Source organism: Elephantulus edwardii, unplaced genomic scaffold (assembly GCF_000299155.1).
Source record: "Elephantulus edwardii isolate Elephantulus edwardi_28Jun2011 unplaced genomic scaffold, EleEdw1.0 scaffold00065, whole genome shotgun sequence".
Classification (NCBI taxonomy): domain Eukaryota; kingdom Metazoa; phylum Chordata; class Mammalia; order Macroscelidea; family Macroscelididae; genus Elephantulus; species Elephantulus edwardii.
Window position 1 is genome coordinate 15,201,546 of NW_006399815.1, and position 12,396 is coordinate 15,213,941.

General features: G+C 36.1%; 1 protein-coding gene across 1 annotated transcript in view; it reads left to right on the forward strand.

Moving 5' to 3' along the window:
- CPNE8 (copine VIII) overlaps nucleotides 1-12,396 on the forward strand; it is a 400,491-nt gene that overhangs the window by 227,774 nt on the left and 160,321 nt on the right. The window contains exon 8 of the mRNA XM_006888207.1: nucleotides 5,142-5,245. Coding sequence (XP_006888269.1) covers nucleotides 5,142-5,245 — 104 coding nt within the window. The remainder of the gene's footprint in view (nucleotides 1-5,141; nucleotides 5,246-12,396) is intronic.

Consider the following 12,396-nt stretch of genomic DNA (forward strand, 5'->3'; position numbering starts at 1 on the left):
ATTCCCTTGTGTTTGAACATCAGGACTGTTTCCATATTCTTGCGATGATGAATAATGCTGCTATTAACACTGGTATAAAGATGTCTATTTTTGTCTCAGTTCTCATATTCTTAGTGTATATTCCAAGCAGTGGAATAGCTAGGCCATATGGATTTTTTTTGTTCAAGCTTTTGAGGAAACATCAAACTGCCTTCCAGAGTGGCCTTACCATTTACAATCCCATGAACAGTGTATAACAGTTCCTGTCCCACCACATCCTCGCCAACATTTATTACTTGCTGTCCTGTTAAACTTTGCCACTGCTACTGGAGTGAGATAGTGTCTCATTGTGGTTTTGATTTGCATCTCTCTAACTAGTGATTTTCAGCATTTCTTCATGTGTCTGTTAGCCATTCAGATATTTTCCTTTGTGAAAAGTCTCTCCATGTATTTTGCCCATTTTGTAACTATGTTACCTATCAGTCTTTTTCTTGTGGTGATCCTGTAGGATTCTGTAATTTTTTTTATATGAGACCGTTGTCTGAAATGCTATTGCCAAATGTTTATTTTCCCAGACCAAGTGGGATTTATAATCAATACGCAAGAATGGTTCAACATAAAAACAGTCAGCATAATTCACTATATTAACAAAGCAAATAACAAGAAACATATGATCTTAGCAATTGATGCAGAAAGGGCATTTGGCAAAATCCAATGCCCTTTCCTGATAAAAACACTCAGAAAAATTGAAATAGAGGAGAATTTCCTCAACATATTGAAAAGTGTATATGCCATTCCAAGAGCTAATATCATTTTCAATGGAGGAAGACTATGAGCAGTTTCCTTGTGAATAGAGACCAGAGAAGGAGGCCTACTGTCACCACTTCTGTTCAGTATTATAATGGAAGTGCTTGCTTGGGTGCTACAGCAAGAGAAGGAAATAAAAGGCATCCAGATTGGCAAAGAGATGATTAAACTGTTGCTATATACAGATGATATGATACTATAGACAGAAAACCCCGAGGACTCAACAAAAATCTGTTGGCGCTAGTAGACCAATTTGGTAGAGTGGCAGGATGTAATATCAATATCCAGATATCAATATCAGTGGGAGCCCTCTGCAGCAACAGAGAAGGAAACCAAGAAAGCAATACCATTTACAGTAGCTAACCACAAACTAAGGGAATGAACCTAGCTAGAGACATAAAAGACCTGTTCAAAGAAAACTACAGAACATTTCTGCGAGACACAATAAAAGACCTAACTAAATGGGAAAATGTGCCCTGTTTATGGATAAGACAATCCTACCAAAAACACTCCACATGTTCAATGCAATCAAATCCAGATAACCAAATTCATTTTACAAGGAGATCAAAAGGGAAATGGTCAAGTTTATTTGGAGAGGAAAGAGACCCCGAATAAGCAAAGCACTTCTGAAAAACAAAAATGAGTTGGAAGTCATAGCATACCCTGACCTCAAAATCTTATACACGGTAGTAGTAACCAAAAGAGCATAGACCACTGGAAAAGAATTGAGAACCCAGAAATGGACTTGGATATCTATGGTCAACTGATACATGAAAAGGAAATAAAACCTATCAATTTGGGAAATGGCAACCTCTTCAACAAATGGTGCTGGCAAAACTGGACTGCTACATGCAGATAGCTGAACCAGGATCCATATCTCACACCATACACAAAAATCAACTCAAGGTGGATCAGAGACCTGGCAGTAAAGCCCAAAACCATGAAGTTCATCAGAGACAAACTGGGATCAAGCTTAGATGGCCTATTCTATGGTATAAAGAGGCTGCCAAATACAGCCAGAAATGCTCAATCTGGAGAAATTAAAATCAATCATGTAGATTTCGAGAGCTTAAGTAAATATATTGTTACTATGTACCATCAAGTCGGAACCAACTGATAGCTGAACCTCTTAAGTAAATATATTGTTACTATGTACCATCAAGTCGGAACCAACTGATAGCTGAACCTTTTCAGAGACTTTAAATCTCACTAAAGTTATTTGCCCAATTATCTCTTCCAGAACAACTAGTGGTTTCAAACTTGGTATCTGAGTTGGCATCACAACCCCTTACCACTAAGTCTCCAGACCTCTCTTTTTTTTTAAAAAAAAAAACCAACACTAATTTATTTTCATATAGTTATACCTTTACAAATTGTGGCTAACCTTGAGGAAAATAGGAATCCCAGAACACTTGATCATGCTTATACGAAACCAATACATGGATCAAGAAGCAATCCTCAAAACAGAGCAAAGAAGCACTGCACGGTTCAGAATCAGGAAAGGAGTGCATTAGGTATGCATACTGTCCTCTTACTTCCTCAGTCTGTTTGCAGAATAGATCATTCAGGAGGCAGTGCTTTATGAGGAGGAGTGTGGCATCAGGATTAGAGGAAGACTCATTAACAGCCTATAATACGCAGATGACACAACCTTGCTTGCTGAAACTGAAGAAGACCTGAAACACTTGCTGCACAAGGTCAAGGATGATAGTCTTCAATATGTATTGAAGCTCAACATCAAGAATACAAAGATTCTCACCATTGGGCCAACTGGCAGCACCATGATAGATGGAGAAGAGATTGAGGTTTTTAGCTTGCTTGGATCCACAGTCAACACTCTTCATTCATACCAGCAGTCAGGAAATCAAAAGACGAAATTGCACTGGGAAAATCTGCTGTCCTGGACCTCTCTCAAGTGCTGAGGAACAACGATATCAGTCTGGGTACAAAGTTGCACCTAATCCAGGCCATGGTCTTCTCAATTACTATGCTTCAGAGAGTTGGGCAATGACTAAGGATGACAGAAGAATAGATGCCTTTGAGTTGTGGTGCTGGAGAAGAGTCTTGAACATACCATGGACTGCCAAGAAAACAAATAGGAGAGGGTGGAAACAGGTCTCTCCTTGGATGCTAGGATTTTGAAGCTCCACTTCACATACTTTGGGCATGTGGCCAGGAGAGACCAGTTCTTGGAGAAAGTCATCATGCTCAGAACGGAGGACATAAAGTACTAGAGAGGAAGACCCTGGATAAGATTTATTGATACAGTATCTGGAGCAATGGGAGCTGGAGTGTCCAAATTAGTGAGACTGGCTAAGGACAGGAAAGGTCCAGAGCTGCTCTACATAGGGCTGCTGTCTATCACAGGCTACTCAATGGTAACATAACAACAGTAACATACTATACTGGTTGTTTTTGAAATTTAAACCTCTTGTTTAAAGTCAACAAGACTTCGAGGAGGGCCTTTGTATTTAAATTTGGTTGTTATATTTTGGAGGAAAATTTTTTCTTAGTGGTACAGCACTCTTCTGCCAGTATGCTGTACTGAGGTAGCTTGGAGTTGCTATGATGCTGAATCTTGTGCCGTTGGGGTGTCAAATGCCATAACTATTACCCATGGTGGTTAAGTGTTTGGTGGAGCTCCCAGTTTAAGACAGGTTTGGAAGCAAGAGTGGCATCCACTCCCTAAACAACGTACCTCTAGAAACTCTATGAACTTTGATAAATGTCAGTAGTTATAGAAAGACTTCATGCCTTTTGTTCATAGGGTTGGTATAAGTCTTGCTCGACTCAAAGGCAGTCAACAACTATAACATACCTTTACAGTATGTTTCATTCATATACATTATGTTTTATAAAGACCTCCTTTTAGTATAAATACCTTGATAAAAATTATTCCCTTGGCATAATAATTTACAGATATAAAATATTAATTATAAATTTGAGGCCCTTATAATTTGTGTTTAAGTTTCTGAGATATCACTTTTAATATAGTTGTTAGGACATGAATATACATGTGAGATAAAAAGTAACTGTTAACAGTTTATCAATTATGTGGTCAGAGTTGTTACATGCTTTTCCATTCCACACTGCATGCTCAACATCAGATACATAGTAGATGCTTAATAAACCACCTGTATATGTTTGAATTATGAAAAAAATTAATGAAGATCCTTTGTTATCATTGCTCACCAAAACCGAGCAGGACCTGAAGTGTTTGCCTTGAATTTGCTTTGAATTGAAGCCTTCAGTATGGATTGCATCTCAACATCAAGAAAACAAAATTCTTGCCTCTGATCCAACTGCAGCATCATGACAGATGGAGAAAAGATTGAGGTTATTAGCAGTTCATCTTACTTGAATCAACACTCTTGGCACAAGCAGTCAGGAAATTAAAGAGGAGTTGCTTTAGAAAGTCTGCCCCTGGGCACTCTCCAAACTGCTAAAGAGCAATGAGTCATTCTGGAGACTAAGGTGCCCCTGATCTAGGCTGTGGTCTTCTCATTTATTTGCAATGCATCTTAGAGCTGACTCTAGGATGGTAGAAGAAGAATCAGTGCCTTTTAGTTGTGCTGGAGAAAATATTAAACATACCATATACAGTCAAGAGAACAAACAGGTCTAGAGGAGGTGAAATCAGACTGCTTCTTGGAAGCAAGGATTTTAAAACTCTATGTCACATATTTTGGGCATGTTGCCAGGAGGGACAACTCCTTAGGAAAGGGCATCATGTTGGAAAGGTGGAGGATGAGCACAGGAGAGGGACCCTAGGTGAAATGGACTGACACAGTGACTGGCATTGGTGACAGATGTGTCAGTGACAGTGAAATTGGCTCATGCTAGGGCAAGGTTTAGAGGTATTTTTCATGGGGTTGTATTTGACTCAACAGAATATGACAACAATAGTGTTATAATATTAGATACTTAGTGTCGTTTTGATAATTCATTTTATTCTAAAGAAAAGCTAAAAAATCAAGTCTATGCATAGAAACCACAGAAGAAAATACCTGGCAGTCTAATTCTGAAAAATTAGCCATTGAAAACTCTGTGGAACACCACTTAATATGACATACGTGAGTCAGACTCAACTTAATGGTAACTAGATGATGATGATGAGTATTATATAGCCTAAAAAATGATATTATTTAGGGTAGATTGTTAAAGGACTTTGATAAAATCATAAATTGTCACTAGAATGAACACCTGTGGAGTCAATTTTGCAATGTCTCACAGTGCTTTATCAATTATTAAATCATTTGTGTTTAAAAGTTCCTGAGTTGTCAAATCTTGTTTGTGATCTGAAGTTATGGTTTATAGTCCAGATGTTTTAACTAGTTTATTCATTTTCGTCTTAGGATGCTGTTTTGATGCAATTTTGTGCAAACAAATTGGACAAGAAGGACTTCTTTGGAAAATCAGACCCTTTTCTTGTATTTTATCGAAGTAATGAAGATGGCAGGTAGATTTATCGTTTGTGTATTTTAAATCTATGGTAAGAATGATATTTGAATTATTTTTCTCAGAGAAGCACATTAAATTGATAAATGGAGCAAAATGTAAAATTTTGGTATTTTCTAAACACTGATAATTTTTTGCCTTGCAATATCAGTGAATAATTTTTCAAAGCAATTTAGATCTTTTGCTTGGTACTGAAAATGAATGGATTTCAGGTCATGGAAAATTTCTGATATGTGTTTTCTAAAGTATTGCTATAATAATATAGTTTTATGATTAGCAGCTAAGCACTTAACCTACTACATCTCTAGAGTCTATAAGAGTCTCTTCTGTCAGTAAATGGTCAAAGAGTTTAATTTCTTAACAAAATATTTCAGATTGTGCATTTTAAATTTCCATAGAAGTTTTAACCCAGTAACAAGGGAAAAATGTGCTAGTCTGCTTTACAGTCTTAAAAACTTATGGAATAGCTCTGCTTTGTCTATAGGGTCTATAGCTTCAAAGAAATAACATCATGATGTGTGTGTGTGTGTGTGTGTGTGTGTGTGTGTGTGTTAATGCTATATATTTGTCCTAATAATATTTGAGTTTAATTTTAAATATAAAGGGGGTTTTGATGAAACAGTCCATAGATTGTTGCATTCTAAGCCAAAGACAGCCTCTCTCTGAAGCGTTCAGATCCACAGGTGGCTCTATAGTAGAAGGTTGGGCATTCTTCTCCCATTTGACATACCCCTCTGAAAACCTGCTGAAGGATGACCTATGAGGTAGCTGCAATTCCACGACAATGAGACAGAGATATTTACTATTTATGGGAACAATTAGTTGTTAAAATTTGATCTAAAGTTCTGCTATGTGGATTTAAATCATTGTCTTTTCTCGTGGATAATTTATTTAACTTCTATCAACATTATTTTTCTAAGGAAAATATTGACACAGGAAATGAAGCATTGGAAAGATGATACTAATTTATGAAGTAACGTATAAGAAAACTTACACCTTACACATAAATTTAAAATAATTTCAAGACAACAGTAGCTAAAATTTAGTAAATCCTAGCATTCCGATACATTGTTTTGTTTTAATGAGTTTTTAATGAGTAAAAAAAAGATTTTGCTGTCTCATGTTTTATCTGTAGATTTTTTTTTTTAACTGCCAAGATAGACCCTCTACAGTTTTCTGAACTTTAACATTTGAAAAATTACCTGCTGTGAAGCATATTAGAGACTCATATAAATGCTGGAGTAAAAACCTCATTTCTGTTAGAAACATCTTCAAAATATCATTATGAATGACTTCCTTGGTTTCCAGGTTATTTATTTTCTTGTTATTCATGAGTGAATAAGATGATTTTTCTTTTGGAATAGCTAATTTTGGTAAATGGCTGTTTACATTTTCTGAAAGCAGAGTGTCTTTAGAATATATGATATATTCCACTTAAATACTTGTAATATACATAAATTTATATTTTTCTTTGAATATGAAGGTGAAAAAGCTAGATCTCATTTCTAGAAAAATTTTGGTGAGTGACATTGTGCTGTTTATGTCACATCTAATGTATAATAATAAGAACAATTAATAGGAGAAAAATGACCACTTGATTTATAAATATATTATTAGGAAGATGAGAAACTTTCTTAAGAGGAAAAGAAGTGTGTCAAGTGTCAAACTATTTTATTACTATAGCTGGTGAAGCTAGGACTATAGCAAGAAACTGATGAAAACATTTATGTGAGAAATATGGGTGATCTGTTGTTGTTTCTAGGTGCCATCTAGTATGACTCCTAGCAACCTTATGAACAACAGACCTGAATCCTGCCCTATCCTGTGTTATTCTCACTATCTCTGATACACATGCGCCCATTGCATCTATCAGTGTGTCGATCCATCATGAAGGAGGTCTTCCTCTCTTTCACTGACCCTCTGTCATTCCAAACATGGTGACTTATTCCAAGGAATAGCCTCTCTTAGCAACATGTCCCAAGTATGAGAGACAAAGCTTTGCCCTCCTTGCCTTTAAGGAGCACTCTGGCTGTACTTTTTCCAAGATATACTTGTTTGTTCTTTTGTCAGTCAATAGTATATTCAATACTCTTCTGTAAGACCAAAACACAAAGACATCAGTAATTCTTCTGTAATCCTTATTTAGTATCCAACTTTTACATGCATAGCAAGTAATTGAAAAGATCTTAATCAAATGTACCTTAGTCTTCAAAATGACACCAATTCTCTTTTTAGGATTTTGAAGAGGTCCCTTACAATCGGCTTGCTCAGAGCAATATGTCTTTTTATCTCCTGACTGCTTATACTTTTCCCACACAATTAATTGCCTCCGAAAACCCTCCGGAGGGTCTGTTCTGACTCAATGATACATAAATAATGATAAAATATAGAGACTAATAGTCTCTAAACTACTGAGTGCATTAGTTTAAAGATTATTCAACAAAACAGCTTCTCTCCCTCTTTCTTTTTTACTTATCTACCTATCTTTATACCATAAAATTCCTACTTACTAGACTATGTCATACAAACCAATGAAAACTCACTATTTTTTAGTTTGCTTTTGATTCATAGGGAGCTTCTATCAGGTTTCTGAGAATGTATATCTTTACAGGAAGAGACTATGTAATCTTCTCTCATAGAATATCAGGTGGGTCATTCGAACCATCCATTTTGGTTAGCTGCCCAATCAGAGATCCCAACAGACTGTGATATAAAAGATAAATTCACATCTGTTGGTCTTAACGATGTGCCAACTAAGTATAAGCTAAGACAGGTATCTGTTTCTGTAACAAATCATCCCACATGCTGTGACTTCTCATCACCAGATCTCTATTGATTTTTGTTTATTCTATGATATTGACATTCCTCACTTTTTTCCCTTTGTGGTCCTCCAGCCTCTATCTGCTTCTTCTGTATCTCCATTGCTTTTATTCCAGCTTCTTTGTTTATCTTGATTGCCCTTCTCATAGTCCTCTGTCAACTCTTTACTTTCCTTTGGAATACCTTTTGTTTCCAGTGGTTCCTTCGTTGGTTTGGGTGGTTCAGCTTGAGAACTTTGACGACTTAAATAGAGTAGAAATTCTCCTGAGCACTGTCCATTTAATGATATGTACTTCTATGGGTGTGTTACAATAGTGAAGGAAAGGAGATATTAATGCTTTAAGTTTTTAATTACTCGGATCACTTTATAGCCTATTTCTTCTTCTTTTTTTTTCTTTTCTTTTTTTGGTAGCACATTTTTTTTTGATCTCTTAATAGAAATAAACCTTTCTTCCCTGAGATGAAGAAGATGGGCTTGCAGGCTTTTCAGAGTGAGACAAACATGGAAGTTAGCTGGATATATTATGGACACTATGATACTTATTTAATATTTTTATGGTGTTTTTGAGAAGCTCCTGTATTTGTAACGTGACTGAGTTCTTTGTAAGGACTGGTGGCATTTTTAGTTATTACTAAATGTCTTCTTATTAATATTAGTTTAAATGTTTACTCTTTGCTATTATGAATAATGCTGCTATAAACATGGTATGTATTATCTGTTCATATCACAGCTCTCATTTGTTTAAGATATATTCCCACTGGTGGAATGGCTAGATCAAATTATATTACTATTTTCAACTTTTGAAGTAATGCCAGACTGCTTTCCATAATTGTACCATTTTACATTCTCACTTGCAGTGCATGGGAGTTCCAGTTACTCCGTATCCTTCTCAGCATTTGTTGTTTGCTGTCTTGTTGAACATTGCTGTTGATGCTGGTGTGAGGTGATAACTATTGGGGGGTTTTTTTGTTGTTGTTTGCATCTGTCCTTGAGTTGCAATTTTGATTCTGTGGGCAGAATTTTGAACTGTCTAGGAAGCATCAAAAGAAAGTGGAATGAATACATACAGTAATTGTACCAAAAAGTGTTGGCTGGCATGGAACCATTTATGAAGTAGCATATGACCAAGAAGGAAGACAATAAAGTTGCAATGATACCATTAGCAAGAAATAATGCCCTCAGAAGTCATAGGATACCAACTATTATCTTTTAACAAATAGATGCATTCTTTGATGTCCTTGTGGTTCTGTGCTAGGAAATATGAAAGACAGTTACCTGGCTAGTCAGGCCAGTCCTGGAAGAGCCATTTCCAAGAATATTATCCCTATTCCCAAGAAACGTGATCCAAAAGAATTTAGACATTATAACTTAATATCAATAATAATAATAATACATGCAAGTAAAATCTTGCTGAATACTGTTGAAAAGTATTGGCTAGAGCAGTGCATTGACAGAGAACTTCCAGAAGTTCAGGCAGAATTTAGAAGCGATTGTAGTCCAATATATATCATTATTGATGTCTGGTGGATCTTGGTGTAATAGCAGAGAATACCAGTGGAATCTCTCTGTGTTTTATTGACTATGCAGAGGCATTTGACTGGATGCATCATAGCAAATTATGGCTAGCATTGATAAGAATGGGAATCCAGGAATGTTTAATTGTGCTCATGTAAAACTTTGGGTCCACAATCAACTCTTGAAACCAGCAGCCAGGAAAAAAAAAAGACAAATTGAATTAGGAAAGTCCACTGTCAGGTACCTCTCCAGAGTACTGAAGTTCAAAGATATTAGTCTAGAAACTAAGGGGTGCCTGTTTTGGGCCATGGTCTTCACAATTATTTGCTAAGCATCTAAGAGCTATACAGTAACTTAGGATGACAGAAGAACTGATGCCTTTGTATTGTGCTACTAGAGAAGAGTATAAAACATATCATGGACTGCCAAGAGAACAAACAGATTTGTTCTGGAGAAGGTGAAAGCAACTTGTCATCTGGAGGAAATGATTTTGAAACTCTCACACATACTTTGGGCATTTTGCCAGGAGGGACTAGTCCTTGGAAAATGACATCATACTTGGAAGGGTGGAAGAACTTGGATGAGATAGATTGACACAGTAACAGGGATAATAGGGTAAGATGTGTCAGAGACTGAGATAAGCTTAGGATAGGACAGAGTTCAGAGCTATTGTGCATAGGGTCACTATGAGTCACAGGCGACTCAAAGACACTACAACAAAACTCAACAAACTATGAGTCACAGGCAACTCAACAACAGCTACAACAAAACCTATACATAGACCCAGAAGCTGTTGTCCAAACAGAACAACATGGTTTAAAATCAAGAAAGGTGTACATCAAGGCTATATCCTTTCTTCATACTCATTCCATCTATATGCTGAATAAATCATTTGAGAAGGTGGATTTTATGAAGAATAATGTGGTGTAAGAATCAGAGGACCACTCATCAACGACCTGCATTATGCAGGTGACACAACCTTGTTTGTTGAAAGCAAGAAGGTCTTGAAGGGCTTGCTGCAGAAGATCAAAAATCACAGTCTTCAGTATGGATTACATCTCACCCTCAAGAAAAGAAAAACCCTAACCACTGGACCAATAGAAAACATCATGATAGATGAAGATTGATGTTGTCAATGATTTCATCTTGATTGAATCCCATTCAACACATTTTATGCCACAAGGCAAGAGACCAGAGGATATATTGCTTTGAGAAAGTCTGCTTTCAGGACTTTCTCCAAAGTTCTAAGGTGCAGTGATGTTAGTTTAAAGACTAAAATGCATCTGAAAGTTTGACCTTGAATAAGAATTGATGCAGTTGAGTTGGTGGTGAAGAAAAGTACTGAATATCCCATGGACTGCCAAGAGAACAAACATAGATGTCTTGAAGAAAATGCAACCAGGGTGCTCCTTGGACGTAAGGATGGTAATGGTCCATCTCACATGCTTTGGACATGTTATTAGTACAGGCTAGTTCTTGAAAAAGGACATCACATTTGGAGATGTAGAGGAGAGTCAGCAAAAGCAAGAAGACCTTCAGGGAAATGCATTGACACAATGAATAACTTAGGTCTCAAATCTAACAGAGCTGGTGAGGAAGGCATAGGATAGGTCAAGGTTCAGATCGGTAGCTCATAGAGTTACTGTGAATCATAAGGAGCTTGACGGCTCCTAACAACAACAATGACTAGTTATATTTAACATTTCTTTATGTGATTATTGCCCATCTGAAAGTTTTCTTTGGTGAAGAATATTATCTTCCACCCATTTAGCAATTGTCTTGTTTTGTTTTATGTCTTCTGCTCATTTTGTAGTTTTATTTTAGTTTTTTTTTTTGTTTTATGTCTTCTGCTCATTTTGTAGTTTTATTTTAGTTTTTTTTTATGTTATTGAAGTGCAGAATATTCTATAAATTTTAGATATGAGTACCTTATCATATATAATTTCCAAATATGTTTCCCAGTCTATGAACTTTTATTTTAGCCCTTTTAGAGATTTTTGGGTGGGGTGTTTTGGGGGTTTAGGTTTGTGGGGTTTTTTCTCCCCTGCACAGAATTATTTTCTTTTTAAATGATTGGTCTTATTCATCTATTCCATCCTCTCCTAGTTGTGTGATTTTAGTATGTTTGAAAGGCTTTTCTGGGCACAGAGTAGAGCTTCTAAATTTTTTAATATTTTTCTATGCATTTATTGCAAGGTTAGTGCAGCATTAGCCACATTCGTAAAGAGATGGAAGCAGTCCAAGTGCCCATCAACAAACAAATTGATAGAGAAATTGTGATACATTGACCAAATGGAGTATTATATGATATTAGAAAGCAATTAAGAACTACACAGCATGAATGAGTTTAAAGGATGTTATGATAAATTACTCAGTTAAAAAAAGAACAAATAAGAAAAAGAACAAATACTACATAAGACCACTTTTATAAAAATAGGATGGTTGTGGAAGGGAGAGCAGAAAATTAATGGATAGATAATACTGTATTAGAATAGGTGAAGGGAGGTTCAGTCTAAAATGAGTGGATAATAAAATATTGTGCCCATTGTAATTAGCAATTTATAGGACATACATAACTGACTGAATGGGGAGGTGATGTTAAAAAAAGATTTACACACAGAAATAGTTGTGTGAAATTGACAGGGATAAGAGGAAAGGATTGGAAGCAGAAGTTAGTACATAGGTGGGTAGAGAGAAGGAAAAGGGAGGGTACAGACAAAGGATTTCATAAGATGTAAATGATGGTCTTGTATGATTGTAATTAGTGTTACAAACCAAAATATGTATGAGTGATACGATGAAAACCAATGAGACAA